This window comes from Octopus bimaculoides, chromosome 27 (assembly GCF_046866305.1).
Source record: "Octopus bimaculoides isolate indiv1 chromosome 27, ASM4686630v1, whole genome shotgun sequence".
Lineage (NCBI taxonomy): Eukaryota > Metazoa > Mollusca > Cephalopoda > Octopoda > Octopodidae > Octopus > Octopus bimaculoides.
The window spans coordinates 6,512,863-6,530,924 of record NC_142954.1 but is presented as its reverse complement, the minus strand read 5'-3'; the positions used below and the strand labels follow the sequence as shown (position 1 = coordinate 6,530,924).

Genomic DNA, 18,062 nt, shown 5'->3' with positions numbered 1-18,062 from the left:
TAAATTTTAATGATTATAAGGTCGTCTATTAACATTTGACTTGTGTGTGTATGTGTGTGTGTAAACAGGGTGGCCCAAAAATCGGTTTACAGTTATTCGACAATCTCTTTAGCATTCATATATTAACAGTTTAGATCTTAATTATAAAAGAATATGAAACCATTTATTCTATGCTAATTTAGTTAATTGTAAGATGGAAATTTAAATGTAAAAAAATGTTTTAAAAAGAAATTTAAAGTGCCTACGTGATAACTGTAAACCTACCTTTGGGCCACCCTATACACACAGACAGACACAAATGTATGTATACGTACACAAATATTTGAATATTTGTATCATAGTATCTATATATACCTATATTCACAGGTGCATGCTCACATACACGCACACACACACACTTAGTACCCTGTTCCCTCACCCCCACCTTTAAGGCATCTATAACTGGTTATCTATAATAACAATTTAATTATGACCTACATTAAGTGGAGTTTAGGTTTACCTAAGTGGAACAGAGATGAATTACAAAAAATATAGAAGGATAATGAGGGCATAAACTTGATAATAATTAAAGTTATTTGAGCAAAACAGGTGAAGAAAAAAAAACTGCTGCTTGCAGTCTGAATATGGCCACCACTGAGGTAATTGAATCTGAGGTGAGTTGAATGTTTGTGATGGTCTATGTGTTTATATATGATGTTTTCTCGGCACTATCATGCTATTAGCTGTCAGAAGTGAAAGTGCTCACTGCTAGTGAAGTATCTGTCTGTCTGCCTGTTGCTGGCCTGTCGATTCTTTGGCTACTGACAGCTAATACCATGACTGGCCGGAGCGAGCTATATGTCTGTCTGTCTCTCTCTCTCTATCTATCTATCTATCTATCTATCTATTACTCGAAAGTTCGCGCGTCCGCGCTAGCTAGTCGTGAGTAGAAAACACAAATTTAATATAAAAACATATTTCCTGAAATTGCAAATTATTTAAAATATAAAAATATAATTTTCAACAGAGAGAATTTATCAAAATAGAAAACAAATGAAGTTTGAAGTTTTAAAATAATAGGATCGACCACTCACGACTAGCTAGCGCGGACGCGCGAACTTTCGAGTAATAGATAGATAGAGAGAGAGAGAGACAGACAGACATATAGCTCGCTCTGGCCAGTCATGGTATTAGCTGTCAGTAGCCAAAGAATCGACAGACCAGCAACAGGCAGACAGACAGACAGATACTTCACTAGCAGTGAGCACTTTCACTTTTGACAGCTAATAGCATGATAGTGCCGTTTTCTCTCCTCTCCCTTGTTAGTTTTAAATCTTTTTATGGCCCCTTTCAAAAGACAAAACCATTTATTTATATATTTATTTATTGTATATTTAGATAAGGATCAAACTTATCAGAAGTAAGGCCAAAAGTGTGTGTAGGGGTGGGGAGAAGCACAAGGCCTGAAATTTGTGGGAAGGGATTAAGTCGATTACATCGACCCCCAGTGTTTCACTGGTACTTAATTTATCGACCCCGAAAGGATGAAAGGGAAAGTCGACCTTGCTGGAATTTGAACTCAGAATATAGCGACAGACGAAATACTGCTCAGGTGTGAGAGGGCTGTTGTAAAATTAGGGAGTGGAATTACCGTGTGGACCGTATGGAAGATGCGGAGAACACATACTCACATACCCAGACACCCACAAACAGACTGACAGACGTGCACACTCACACACACACACACACACACACACACACAAACACATACACGCGCACACAAACAGAAAAACACACACACAAACACACGCGTTGGCGAATGGAGGGCGGGGGAGAGGACTTGGAAAATTTAAGTCGAGAATGTTCCGAGTCCTCTCTCCACTTCCCACCTATTATTTTATACCTGGTACACTATTTTTTTTTTTCTATTTTAGTGACGGGGGGTGGGTGGTGTGCGGACTCGGATAATTCACACGATCCAGTAACCTCCTCCACAACTTCGACACCCGGTCACAAAAATGGGGGGGGGGGGGGAGATAGTGTAATAGGTGTTAAACAACATGTAGTAAACGAATATGGAAAAAAAAAAAATTTCGTCGACGGACGGGGAAGTGGTGAAGTGGTGAGAGGACTCGGAACATTCCCGATGTGAATTTTCCGAGTCCTCTTCCCTGCCCCCTCCCATTCGCCAGCACGCATTTTTTTTCATATTCGTTTATTACATGTTGTTGTGCATCTATTGCACTATTCTTTTTTTTCTTTTGTTCGTGTCAAACACTTTAGTTTTACCTATTTGCGACACTTGTGGTTTGTGTGTGTGTATCCGTCTATGGTAATTATATACAATGCACGTCTAAAAGACGTACGTATTTACAGGGAAGTAACTTATACTGACAGGTTCAAACTATTCGATCGAGTTACTTCCCTTGCATCATGTTTTTATAAGTTTTTGTCTTTTCACTTTGTTTCAGTCTTTACATTGCGTCTATGTTTGGCCTCGAAGAATAAATCAACCTCAGTACAGGCATACCTCACCCTACGTCGTTAAATGGTTCTAGGAGACACGACTTCAGTCGAAAAACGACTTAAGTCAAAATAACTTGTCGCTAGGCTAGGCTAGGCTAGGCCCAATTTACTTACCTCTAGACTAAATCAATAATAACCATTCCCAGTTCTGTACTTTATTTATGAATGTATTTTCAATAATACATGGTTAATAAAAACTTATTTTTTGCGAATATAATTTGGCGGTGTTTACTGTACATCGTTGACGCTTTATTTATGAATGCGGTTTACAATAAAACATGGTAAAATAAAAGCCTTTTTAAGCTTAAAAAACAAATTCAGTAATTATTATTATTTTGCAATAGTGAAAAAAAAAAACTAAATAATTTTTAATTTACCAATGCGTACATACAATTTGGTGATTTACATCGCGGATGTCCACAAGGTCTGGGTACATGGAGTAAATAAAATAGTAACATAAACAATTAAATATAAGAAATAATCAAGTCGATATTTTATTATTTTCTAGAAAACTTATTTTTGGAAGGGATATTGTTTTTTTTTTTGCCTTTTATGCAAACTGTCAACACCCTGTATAAATCATTCATGTTAGTTAATTGAATTTTAAATGTTTCTGGATTATCAAATGTTTCCACGATGTGTCAGTTCCTGTTAAACTTATATTATCGATGCCTGCATGGAAGACAGACATGAAATTGTGGTGATGACGATGACGATGGTGATGATGATGATATATATTGTACGACTATAGAATAAATCTATTAATTGTTAATGTCCAGCTATACTACAGAATATATTTTAATCTTTTATCTGTTACTTCACTCATTGGACTGCGGCCATTTTGGGACGCTGCAGGTCTGGAAGAGCTTAGACAAATCAAACCCAGTACTTATTATTTATTATTATTTTTTCAAGTCTGGCACTTATTCTATCAGTCTGTTTTGCCAAACCGCCAAGTTATGGGGACGTAAAAAAACCAACACAGGTTGTCAAACAGGGAGTGGGAGCAGATACAAAACACACACGCACATACATGTTTGTGTGTGTGTGTATACATACATGTGTGTGTATATATATATATATATATATATATATATATATATATATATATATATATATATATAAATGCGCCCTTTTAAAGCCTAGCCAGGCTCATGGGCCCGGTTTCCCGGTTTCTATGGCGTATGTATTCCCCCGCTGGATGGGACGCCAGTCCATCGCAGCGTTACTCATTTTTGCCAGCTGAGTGGACTGGAGCTACGTGAAATGAAATGTTTTGCTCAAGAACACAACGAGTCGCCCGGTCCAGGAATCGAAACCACAATCTTACGACCATGGTGCTGACACCCTAACCACTAAGCCACGTTCCTCCACCCCCACATATATATACACTCACATATACAACGGGCTTCTACACAGTTTCCGTCTACCAAATCCACTCATGAGGCTTCGGTGGGCTCGTAGCTAGAGTAAAAAAAAAAAAATTAAAAAAAAAAAAGAAGACATTTTCCCAAGGTGTCAGACAGTGGGACTGAACCCAAAACGGCGAATTGCAAACCGTATTGTACAACAGAAAAATATATCTTAGGATTTTTTAATGTCATTCTGTAAATACATACATCTATACAGTTTTTTCCCGAGCAAACTCTGTATCTAACGAACCGTACGTAACAGGTTATCTTTGTAAATAAATCTGTGTTTAGTCGCATAACTTGTTTACATTTTACGGTGTTTTCAGGAGGGATAGGTGAATGAATTCCATTGAATTGATTGAATGTCATAAAAATCAAACTGGTTCATTGAATTCAACTCATTGAAAAACCCTACTCGTTAACCTAAATTTTATGGCGTGACTAAAGACTTGCAGATGATGTGTGTCCAATACTCGCCATTACATTCACACTCAACATGTCAAAGATGTTATTGTTTAAATGCAGAAAGACGACCTATTATGAAAAGCATTCCAGCTATGAATCATCCCGTTTTCTTTTATCGGGTATTCTATACTATAGACTACATTATTCGATGTGTCACCCCTTCTTCTAAAAAGTAGATTGGTTTGAGGGGTTGGGCTGCTATTTCTAGCATGTCAAGCGACCACATTTAGTCTCTTCCCTTCCCCAACTTTGTTGGTATTTTAGCAATAAATATACTCTTTACTCTCTTTTACTTGTTTTAGTCAATTGATTGCGGCCATGCTGGAGCACCGCCTTTAGTCGAGCAAATCGCCTAGCATAACAAATTATGTGAGATCAACAACAATAATATACTTGAAATAGAAAATACATAAAAAGCAAGTTATGATAAATCCTCCTCCCACCCCACTGGCTTGTTCATATCCTAATAACGAATACCTTTATTTTAATAGATTAGTTTGAAAGAGACGTTGCTGCTCTTTCTAGCATGTTGAACAACCACATTTACTCTCTTCCCCCTCGTGGCCTTGTTGCCAACCTGATTGTTAATATCTATGCTTTATATATAATGTTTGTTGTGACTGCAACTTTCAAGATAACATTAAGATAAAGTTATATAGGTTTGGATCTATCAGCCGAGACATGGAAGTCAAGGTTAAAAAAACTAAAGACACATGGCCTAATGGTTAGGGTATTGTACTAATGAACAAACAACCATAGTTTCCATTCCAGGGCCAAGTAGTGCATTGCGTTCTTGAGCAAAACACTTCATTTCACATTGCTGCAGATCACCCAGTTGCAAATGAATAATTTTGTGACAGACCAGCATTTCGTTAAGGGCTAATGTTGTGATCCGGGCCACTTATTCACTATAGAACCAGGTAACTTGCCCTATGAATCCTAGAGCTTAAGACAGATGGTAGCATGATTAGAGCAGAGAATAAGCGTTTATGCAATATTGGTTCTGGATCTTTGCATTCTGAGTCTGAATCCTGTTGGGGTCATTTTTTTTTATTAAAAATCCTTTTGGGGTTGATCTGTCTGCTTCTTTTTTGTTCAGCGCTTTACATCTTGAATTAAAGTAAAAAAGCATAAAAATATCACGAAATTTCTGGTACAATATCGATTTCAAACTGTACTCATAGACACAGGTAAATATGTGCGGTAAGAAGCTTGCTTCCCAACCACATGGTTTTGGGTTCAGTTCCACTACGTGGCATTTTGGGCATGTGTCTTCTACTACAGCCACAGACCAACCAAAGCCTTGTGAGTGGATTTGGTGGATGGGAACTGAAAGAAGCCAATTGCATATATATATATATGTAAAAGAATTCATCCTATTATTGAATTTAAATCTATAACCAGAATATATTCAGTGCTGAATTTATTCTGAGAAAAAAAACATGTACCGAGATGCAATTCGAAATTCCCGCCACTTACATAGGCAAATAGCGATGAACAGTCTTCTATGTACAATATTGGATACACGGAGTTCATTTGGTATGTTGATTCTCTGTTTATTTCTATTTATCTTGACCATGTTATACTGACGAGTAGAGGTTGTATAATACTACAATAACTACGAAATCATGATCTATAATTTAGTCTGTTTTTAAGGGGCTGGCTTTGAGAGTTGCATTTCCTCGCGTTCGGTAAAAACGTGTTTTTTTTTATGGTAGTCTGACCTTAGAGTTCCTCATAGCGTGAGGCATTATTGTATACTAATGCCCTTATACAAATAATATATATATATATATATATATTAATGCTGTGCCCCAGAATGGCTGCAGTCAAATAACCGAAACAAGTAAAAGATAGACGATATGTATACAGACGCACGAGTGGCTGTGTGGTAAGTAGCTTGCTAACCAACCACACGGTTCCGGGTTCAGTCTCACTGCGTGGCAACTTGGGCAAGTGTCTTCTACTATAGCCTTGGGCCGACCAAAGCCTTGTGAGTGGATTTGGTAGACGGAAACTGAAAGAAGCCCATCGTATATATGTATGTATGTGGTTCGGCAAAAGTGACCGATAGAATTAGTACTAGACTTACAAAGAATAAGTCCTGGGGTCGATTTGCTCGACTAAAGGCGGTGCTCCAGCATGGCCACAGTCAAATGACTGAAACAAGTAAAAGATATATATATATATATATGTGTGTGTGTGTGTGTATCAGTGTTTGCCCCCCCCCCCACCGTCGCTTGACAACCGATGCTCGTGTGTTTACGTCCCCGTAACTTAGCGGTTCGGCAAAAGACACAAATAGAATAAGTACTAGGCTTACAAAGAATAAGTCCTATGAAGATAGGCAAAATGCTGCAAAGCAATTCACCTAGTGTGCTGGTGATTCTGTCAGCTGTCTTAATTTCTGGTAGAACACAAGTTGTTGTTGTCATCATAATTACCACCATCACCCCAGCATCATTTTTTTTTATCTATCTATCCATCTATCCATCTCTCTCTCTCTCTATCTGTCTGTCTCTCTCTCATCTATCTATCTATCTATCTATCTATCTATCTATCTATCTATCTATCTATCTATCTATCTATCTATCTATCTGTCTATCTATCCATCTATTTATATATACGTATATGTATTTTTATTAATTATAATAATGAAGGAAAAATTAAAAAAGAATTTCTTTTCAAAATTTTATCAGAAGTTTCCTTTCCAACTGCATGGTTGTAGGTTCAGTCCCACTTTATGTCAACTTGGGCAAGTGTCTTCAAACCAGAGCCTGAGGTCAACCAAAGCCTTATGAGAAGATTTGGTAAAAGGAAACTGAGAGAAACTCGTCATATATATAGATAAAGATAAATATGGCCGGTCTAGGAGTTATCTGGGTTTCACGTCCATAAAGCGCTTAGCTTTACATTTGTTCAGACCCTAAATCTGTTGGATTATGGTTTCTCTAGCAAGTGGCCTCTCTAGAAAATAGAGGAGGAAAAGACTTCATTACTCTGTTAACCCAAGGGATTGTCTCCCTTTGACTGCTATCCATAATTGACTCCGTTAGCCTGTGGTTCCCAGCTGGAATTTCCTGAAGTGCAAGCAGGGTTGAAAGACCTTTGTCCTAGACATAAGGATGTTCCCTCGATCAAAGGAGTCGTTTGATATCCTTGTCCATTTGGCTATGCACAGCTTACAATGCTTAACTATCTACATATTTATATATACCGTATTTTAATGTCAAAAATTAGGTTAAAAAATACGGGAGTTCCTTATACATGGATAATATTATAATCCTTTACAAAACCTTTTTTCCAAATTTTAAGCCCCCAAAACTAGGGGGTTCCTTATACACGTTAAAATATGGTATATCTATATACTTGATAACCTCATTAGTACTGGTAGCATGAAAAAAAGCACCTAGTACATTCCATAAAGTGGTTTTTATTAGGAAGGGCATCCAGCTGTAACTGACACTGGAGCTCAACATAGCCCCAGAGCTCGCTGGATCTTGTCCAACCATCTAACACATGTCACCGTGGAAAATGGAGACTAATTGATATTGACGATGGCCACAATGACGGCAATGATGATGATAATGACATACATACATACATACATTTAACCCAGTGGAAAGGGCAGCGGACTCGCGGTTTCGATTCCCAGACCGAGCGTTGTGAGTGTTTATTGAGCGAAAACACCTAAAGCTCCACGAGACTCCGGCAGGGGATGGTGGCGAACCCTGCTGTACTCTTCCACCACAACTTTCTCTCACTCTTTCTTCCTGTTTCTGTTGTGCCTGTAATTCAAAGGGTCAGCCTTGTCACACAATGTGTCACGCTGAATATCCCCGAGAACTACGTTAAGGGTACACGTGTCCGTGGAGTGCTCAGCCACTTGCACGTTAATTTCACGAGCAGGCTGTTCCGTTGATCGGATCAACTGGAACCCTCGTCGTCGTAAGCGACGGAGTGCCAACAACAACAATACATTTGAAGACTACAGATTCAAGCCATCAAAAAAAGCAGAAAGATTTGTTGAACAATTCAGAAGTTTAGCATTTAAATATATATGTGTGTATGTCTAAACATGCAACTTATACACGTGAGAATACATAAAACAAAACAAAACAAATCGACACAGATTGTAGGACAGGATTCGTGACAGACCAAACTGTAGACAGAAACTTCGCTGCAGGCGAGCAAGGTCAGCAGGAAAACAAAAGGACTTCCGAAAGGGGAACCAAAGCAAAAAAATGTCAATAGAAAGCGTGTAACGAATCTGAATGAACTAAACAGAAATAGCTGACGACTTAAGCCCTGATGTAAGTAAAGTAATAAACCCTTGAGAAATGTATTCTCGTCTCCATGAGTTTGTTTGCGTTCAGCTTAACAAAGCTATAACATGCTCCAAATACATCTTTTTTTTTTTCTATTCTAGGCATAAGGGCTGAAATTTTTGGGGAGTGGGGCAGTCGATTAGATCGACTCCAGTATGCAACTGGTACTTAATTTATTGATCTCGAAAGTACGAAAGGCAAAGTTGACCTCGGCGGAATTTGAACTCAGAACGCACAAATACATACATATATCTATAGTGGTAAATGCCAAAATGAATTTCGGTGTGTCAGTGTGTCACATTTCGACCCTCCTCTCTCACTAATCAATGACACTTCTACTTCTCTTGCTGGGGTGAGAGTAATAGTAGATATAGAGATGAAATACCTCTAAGCATTTCACTCGATGTGCTAACGTTTCTTATTTCTTTATTGCCCGCAAGGGGCTAAACACAGAGGGGACAAACAAGGACAGACAAAAAGATTAAGTCGATTACATCGACTCCAGTGCGTAACTGGTACTTAATTTATCGATCCCGAAAGGATGAAAGGCAAAGTTGACCTCGGCGGAATTTGAACTTAGAACGTAACGGCAGACGAAATATCGCTAAGCATTTCGCCCCGTGTGCTAACGTTTCTTATTTCTTTATTGCCAACAAGGGGCTAAACATAGAGGGGACAGACAAGGGATTAAGTCGATTATATCAACCCCAGTGCGTAACTAGTACTTAATTTATCGACCCCCGAAAGGATGAAAGCAAAGTCGACCTCGGCGGAATTTGAACTCAGAACTAACGACAGACGAAATACCGCTGAGCATTTCGCCCGGCGTGCTAACGTTTCTGCCAGCTCGCCGCCTACAGGTTCCAAATACTGGGCAAGACTTCCGCCCCCCCACCCCATCAAATCCACCCTTAAAAAAATTTTTTGTTCGACACAACCCCACCCTCTTTTCGGCTACGGGGGAATACGAAGCTGCAAAAAAATTAGCAAAAATCGGCATTTTAAAATTACCCCATCCACCCCACCCCTAATTTCCTTAATTTTTTACTTTTTTCAGAATATTTTTTTTTCAAAATATGCTGAAAAATACTGAGATTATGATTCTGAAAAAAATTTCTCAAAATTTTTGTAAAATTTTTTTTTAAGACCTTTTTTTTTTTTTGTAAATATGCCGGAAAATACAAACATTATGATTCGGACAAAAATTTCAAAACGTTTCTGGTTATGGTTAGGGTGTTAGGGTTTGAGGTTTAGGGTTAGTGTTGGGGAAAAAAAAAATCAAAATTGAATAATTTGGGGGTGAAAAGGGAGGGGAATTTAACAATGCCGATTTTTGGCAATTTTCCGGAACCTCCATATCCAAAAATGGGGGTTTCTGACAAAAAAAAAAATTTTTTAAATAAACAAATTTGGGAGAAAATGGGGGTGGGGGTCAGGCGGAAGTCTTTCCAAATACTGCACAAATACCCTATTGATATTGCTGAAAGGAGCCTTGGAATCTAGGTTAAAAACTGGTTCTTTCTCTATTGGCAAAAGATCTCAAATAAAAACTGAATAATGACATACATACACACACACACACACACACATCATATGATGGGCTTCTTTCAGTTTCCATCGTTTAACGTCCGCTTTCCATGCTAGCATGGGTTGGACGACTTGACTGAGGACTGGTGAAACCGGATGGCAACACCAGGCTCCAATCTAAATTTGGCAGAGTTTCTGCAGCTGGATGCCCTTCCTAATGCCAACCACTCAGAGAGTGTAGTAGGTGCTTTTACATGTCACCTGCACGAAGGCCAGTCAGGCGATACTGGTAACGGCCACGCTCAAAATGGTGCATCTCATGTGCCACCCGCACAAGAGCCAGTCCAGGGGCACTGGCAACGATCTTACTTGGCTTGCCGGGTCTTCTCATGCACAGCACATTTCCAAAGGTCCATCTACTAAATTACCAAATTCACTCACAAGGCTTTCATCAGCCTGAAGCTAGAGCAGAAGACTAAAACACACAATGGAAAGCTGAGCACGAAACCAAAACCATTTTAATTGGAAAATAAACTCTTCTTCACCATGCAGCTACACTTTCAGATGTAACAAATAAAACTTGGTACATAATTATTAGCAGAAAGAATTCCTGTGGAATGGTAAAAGCTTCTGAGAATAGATATAAAAACAAAACATAAATATTAAAAATAAAAAAATAAAACGGGTGAATTATATAATTTTCTCCTGGTGGTTGTGGTTGTGACAATATGTCCTACTAAGCTAAATCCACCCTTACTTGCATGAAGTGAAAACAGACTAAAAATTGAGACTATTTCTCTGTGTAATAGGACACCCAACACAGCAGAGGTATCGCTTAATCTTGTTTCATTGTGTATGTACTTTTAGATTTGGAAACATTTGGAAATAGCCAGGGTTTTGTTTCGTCTTTTTTTCATCTTGATAATGCTGACAGAAGTGAAATTACTATGTGAAAGAAATATACCATTTCTAAGCAGATGGAGTGTGGGTGTAATTGTGTGTACGGGTATGTAGCACTCATTAGATTCACCTAGAAACCCAGAATTGAATGTATACCATGCCTTCTGATATATAATATATATATATATATATATATATATATATATATATATATATATATATATATATGGTGGTTGTCTACTCCTTAAACAGAGTTTGACCACCTCCTGCACCTACACCTTAGCCCTTTCATGGCGTCTGATGTGGCTTTTTAAACCAGACAGTGTTTTGAAAAAACACCCACACAGATTGCACCTCTGATTTGCACTACCAATACCTGCAAGTAAGTTCTGCTCATTGTGGATCCTAACATGTCTTTTAAGACCCCCATTGGATTTGCAAACCCTCTGGCACACACCACATTCAAACGTGTGCACAGACATATAATCAGAATAGCTGGGTGAGGTTTGTTTTCCATGGGTTCGCAGGTGAGATTTGAGGCCAGCCAAGGACAGACATGGTCTGTCACAGACTGTGCACACAAAAAGGTCCTTGTCATTCACCTTCTCAGTCTTCACCTTTTTCCTTAAATGTCTCTTGAGCCCTGCTTGCATCATCCTGGCCTCTTCAAATGCTTTCACTCCACTCCACACCCTTGTTCGCCATCCAACTCGATCTGAAGCGAGGACTTCTATATCTTTTGGAGCCATTCCAATTGACTTCATAGCAGTCCTTATGCCATCCTTAAACCTTTTTTTAGGTTTATGCCGATAACGTTTCCCCTCTGCAAGCTCACCATAAAACAGCTGTTTCGGCATGCGTTCATCTGCCATTCGAACAATATGGCCACACCATCTCAATTGGTTCCTCAAAATCATGGCTTTAATTGAGGGGATGCCTGCAGATGCAAGGATATCTGTGTTTGGAGTAAAAGAATTCCATTTAATTCTTAAAATATGATGAAGGCATTATTGGTGGAATTTTTCTAACATTTTAAAATGCCTTTCATAACAGGTCCAAGTTGCATGGTCCAAGTTGGGATTCAGGTGTCCCAGTGTATCACAGGCTGGACCCGGTCGTCATCCTGCCACTGTGGTCAAACAGTCCTCAAGAAAAAGTAAAAATAAACATTGTTTGAATTTTGGCTGTTGGAATGTGCGCACACTTCTTGATGATAATTTCACGAAGAGGCCAGAAAGGCGTACTGCACTTATTGCATGTGAGCTAAAGAAATATTCCCTTGATGTAGTTGCTCTCTCTGAAACTCGTCTCTCTGGTGAGGGTCAAGTAATGGAATCTGCTTATGGATATACTATCTTCTGGAAAGGCCTACCTAAGGGTCAGCGTAGAGAATCTGGTGTTGGGTTTGCTCTCAAGAATACATTAGTGTCCTCCATTGCAGAGCTTCCAAGTGGTATATCTGACCGGATCATGTCATGCCGTATCAAACTGACAAAAGGTAGGTTTCTTACCGTTGTCAGTATTTATGCACCAACAATGTCCCATTCGGAGGAAACTGTATATATGTGTGTGTGTGTGTGTGTGTGTGTGTGTGTGTGTGTGTGTGTGTTACGCAAGATATAGATATATATTCTTATACTCGTTTCAGTCATTTGACTGTGGCCATGCCGGAGCACTGCCTTTAGTTGAAGAAATCGACCCCAGGACTTATTCTTTGTAAGCCTAGTACTTATTCCATCGGTCTCTTTTGCCGAACTGCTAAGTTACAGGGACGTAAACACACCAACATCGGTTGTCAAGCGATGCGGGATGGGGACAAACACAGACGCACAAATACATACATATATCTATAATAGTAAATGCCAAAACGAATTTCCGTGTGTCAGTGTGTCACACTTAGACCCCCTCTCTCACTAATCAATGACACTTCTTCTACTCCTCTTGCTGGGGTGAGAGTAATAGTAGGCATAGAGATGATGAGGGCGGTAGTAGATTGACAGTTGAAATGGTGAGCTGGCGGAAACATTAGCACACTGGGCAAAATGCTTAACGGTATTTTGTCTGCCGTTACGTTCTGAGTTCAAATTCCGCCAAGGTCAACTTTGCCTTTCATCCTTTCGGGGTCGATAAATTAAGTACCAGTTACGCAGTGGAGTCGATGTAATCTACTTAATCCCTTTGTCTGTTCCTTGTTTGTCCCCTCTATGTTTAGCCCCTTGTGGGCAATAACGAAATAAGATTGACAGTTGAGATGGTATTGGGTGATAGTTATAGTATGAGCTGTAGTTGTGATAGAGGTAGTGGTGGTGATTTAGATGGTGGTGGTGGTGGTGGTAGCTGAGGCGGTCAAGCATGATGGTGAGAGTAAGGGATGTGAAAGACAGTGGTAATGGATGGTGGAGGAGAAAGCGGCGAAGTCAAAGGTGTTGATGGTAGTGGCGTCAGAAGTCTGAATGGTATGTGTATGGTAGTTGTGGTGGCCATACACAACAGGCTTCTTTCAGTTTCCATCTACCAAATCTACTCACATGGCTTTGGTCAACCCAAGGCTATGGTAGAAAGACACTTGCCCAAGGTGCCATGCAGTGGGACTGAACCTGGAACCATGTGGTTGGGAAGCAAGCTTCTTACCACACAGTCACTCCTGCGCGCGCACACACACACACACACACATATATATGTATATATATTTGATCCTTTATATTGAACACTCAATATTTCATCTACATTCAATACTTTCTTTCATGGTGCCATCCATTTTTATTTTATTTTATTTTATATTGTATATTGTATATCATATTATATATTGTATATTCCATATTCTATACCCCACATTAGTTCTGCAGGAATATAAATAAAACATAAAAAACAGACAGTGTTGGAACTCTTTTAAGCAAAATAATATATATATATATATATATATATAATCCATTTGTTTCTCTTGTTGTTCAAATACTCAAGTTTGTCTTCATATTTCATATTATTTACATTTTGTAATGTCCTCTACCCATATATGCATATATATGTACATATATATATATTTTATTTATATTATTATATGATTGAACACCACGCATCCATTTCCAAGTAAGCTTATCTATCTATCTATATGTGTGTGTGTATGTGTGTGTATGCCTACATTTGTATACGTTTACATATATATATAGATACATGTTATGTAATATGTGTGTGTATGTTATATAATATAATATATATAAACACATACATGCTTATGTATGTATGTTACATAATATATGTATATATATATATATATATATATATATATATATATATATATATATATGGATATAGGAGAGTATTGTAGTTCGCTTGAAGCATTGTGTATTGTTTGTAAAGAATAAAAAGTTTAGGAAGGTATAACAGTGCAATATAGAACAAAAAATGGACTGTATACCTGTTGTAACTTGGTAAACTGTAGTCCGATGATATTTCAGAATTAGAAATATATATGGATGTGTATATATGTGTGTATGTGTGTGTGTGCATTTTGTATGATTTATAAACATGCAAGCACTCATAGACAAACTTACAAACATACACACACATACACATATGTGCATACACACGAACATAACATGACACAATTTGAATGTGACTTAATCTTTAGTCTCAAAGTTCTTTACACTTTTAGATTTAAAAAGCAAACTACAACCAGATTAGATTTTAACAATACTGGTAAAACAGAACTGTTACAAAGAGCATTTGTAATCTTTTGACTTTGGTGTTTGGTGAGAAACTTACTTCCCAAAACCATGTCAGATTGCATAATAACTTGGGCAAGTATCTCCTACGATAGTCCTTGGTGAACCTTAGCCCGATGAGTGGATGTGATAGACATAAACTGAAAAAGTGCAGGCTTAGCTGTATGGTTGAGCGTCTTACTTCCTGATCACATGGTCTTGGGTTCAAGTCTTACTGTGTGGCACTTTGGACAAGTATCTTCTACTATAGTCCTATACCAACCAAAGCATTGTGAATGGATTTGTTTGACAGACTGAAACTGAAAGAAGCCCATCATATATGTATATATGTATGCATATGTGTTTGCGTCTCCTTGTTTTGACATCTTGTGATAATCTGCAATAAATGAGTGAGATTGTCATACAAACAGAGTCCCTTGAAAATATTACCTTGTTTGGAAAACATGAGGATTGGCCACAGGAAAGGCATCCAGCTGTAGAAAACCTGTCTCAGTAAATTACATCTGACCCATGCAAGCATGGAAAAGCAGACATTAAATTGATGGTAATGATTGTTGTTGTTGTTGTTGGCACTCCGTCGCTTACGACGTCGAGGGTTCCAGTTGATCCGATCAACGGAACAGCCTGCTCATGAAATTAACGTGCAAGTGGCTGAGCACTCCACAGACACGTGTACCCTTAACGTAGTTCTCGAGGATATTCAGTGTGACACAGAGTGTGACAAGGCTGACCCTTTGAATTACAGGCACAACAGAAACAGGAAGTAAGAGTGAGAGAAACTTGTGGTGAAAGAGTACAGCAGGGTTCGCCACCATCCCCTGCCGGAGCCTCGTGGAGCTTTAGGTGTTTTCGCTCAATAAACACTCACAATGCCCGGTCTGGGAATCGAAACCACGATCCTATGACCACGAGTCCGCTGCCCTAACCACTGGGCTATTGCGCCTCCACGATGGTAATGATTATGAACAAAGAAAAACGACAAAAATAACTGCCAATATAGTGTTAAAATATTTAATACATGGAGCATTATAAACAGTAATGAAATTTGTGTTATGATATACAAAACATGCTGTATAAAAAAACGCTAACAAGAAATAATCACATGACGAGGGGAAAAAAACCCCCTTGTTAAACTATTGATTAATATTGTGTTTATGCTTTCTGCAAGTATGGGAGGCAACTCATGGCATGTTTCAGTTTTAGTGTGACCTCATCAATGAAGCACAGCCTTCACTGCACCTACCAAAGTAGCGATGGAAGATTCACGAATTCAATGTACAAGATTGCATATTGGTTGATGTAGAAAAATAGAATTTGTGTATCAAATAAATTCCTCAGAGACACCATTGGTATTAAAAAGAATAAAACTAACAACAATTAGTGTTAACATATTGGTGTGTCTGTGTGGTTAAGAAGCTTGCTTTGCAACTTAGTGGATTTGGGTTCAGTCCAACCGTGCAGCACCTTGGGTGTCTTTTACTTTTACATTGGGCTGACCAATGCCTTGTGAGTGAATTTGGTAAATGAAAACTGTGAAAGCCCATCATACACACACACACACACATATATATATATATATATATATATACATATGTTTTGATTCCCAGACCGGGCGTTGTGAGTGTTTATTGAGCGAAAACACCTAAAGCTCCACGAGGTTCCGGCAGGGGGTGGTGGTGAACCCTGCTGTACTCTTCCACCACAACTTTCTCTCACTCTTTCTTCCCGTTTCTTGAGTAACGCTGCGATGGACTGGCGTCCCATCCAGCTGGGGGGGAACACATACGCCATAGAAACCGGGAAACTGGGCCCACAAGCCTGGCTAGGCTTTGAAAGGGCAACAAAATTACGAATTAAAAAAAAAAAAAGTACCGGGGTCAATACATTCAGCTAAAATTCTTCAAAGTGGTGCCCCAGCATGGGTGCGGTCTAAGTAAAAGATAAAAGATCTAAGACAATTCCTTTTATCTTTATTGGAGAATTCTCCATTTAGATAATAACAGAAATATTTCTTACGGGGAAGGGGGGGCAACAGTCATTGCATAATGTAAGATGATGATGATATCAGGTGTGGACCATTTATGCACTGTGAAGAAGGTGATGTAACGAGATAATGTGATTTCCCCACGGACAAACTAGAAACAATTTTCCATGAGGTTTTACTAACAAGCTGTGATTACTTTGCAGCTCACTTTCAATGTTTTATTAATAGTAACAATTATCATACCAATTATTGTACCGAGTGGACTGATGCTTGTTAAGCTCCCTAACCTGCAGCACTTGGTCTCCTATCTATCCTTTGACCTCATTAGATAAGAGGCAGATTTTTTGGCACATTTGGAAATAAGAAAGCCCTTTTTTTATGCTGGCAACTATGGTACATCATGGAACAGCTCTTTTAAAGAGTACTTCTAACACTATTAAGTTCTGTTCTTCATATGTTGTTTACATCATAAGAATTTTAGAAATGTTGAGAGAATGTCAACTAATTTGTGGAACTAACTGTGGAACTTGAAGCAGATAAAGCGATAGATAATCCTTTCTCCAGTAGGTACAAAGTCTGAAATTTAGGGAAAGGGGGCTAGTTGATTACATTGACCCCAGTACTCAACTGGTATTTATTTTATCGACCCCCAGAAAGATGAAAGGCAAAGTCGACCTTGGTGGAATTTGAACTCAGAATGTGCAGACAAACAAAATGCCACTAAGTATTTTGTCCGGCATGCTTAACGATTCTGCCAGCTCACCCCTTAATAATAATAATAATAATAATAATAATAATAATAACGATTTCAAATATTTGGCACAAGGCCAGCAATTCTGGAGGAGGGGGTAAGTCGATTACATTGCCCCCAGTGCTCAGCTGGTACTTATTCTATCAACCTCGGAAGGATGAAAGGCAAAGTCAATGCCAGTGGGATTTGAACTCAGAATGTAAAGACAGACAAAATGCCACTAAGCATTTCATCGATGTACCAACAATTCTGCCAGATTACCACCTTAATAATAATAATAATAATAATAATAATAATAATATTTTTACTTGTTTCAGTCATTACACTGCACCCATGCTGGAGCACCACATAAGCCTGGTACTTAACAGAAGTACCACTGTCAAGCAATGGCAGGAGACAGATACAAAGACACACATACACACACGATGGGCTTCTTTCAGTTTCCCTCTACCAAATCCAATCACAAGG

General features: G+C 38.6%; 1 protein-coding gene across 2 annotated transcripts in view; it reads left to right on the top strand.

Moving 5' to 3' along the window:
* The first annotated feature begins 475 nt into the window (after nucleotides 1–475).
* Nucleotides 476–18,062, top strand: part of LOC106877216 (cobalamin trafficking protein CblD) — a 48,897-nt gene continuing 31,310 nt past the window's right edge. The window contains exon 1 of one of the 2 annotated variants that reach the window (XM_014926072.3): nucleotides 476–653. In XM_014926072.3, the coding sequence (XP_014781558.1) occupies nucleotides 624–653 (30 nt within the window). In that variant the 5' untranslated portion in view covers nucleotides 476–623. Of the gene's footprint in view, nucleotides 654–5,829; nucleotides 5,922–18,062 lie in introns of those variants that run through there. The other variant, XM_089343596.1, reaches the window with a different exon arrangement.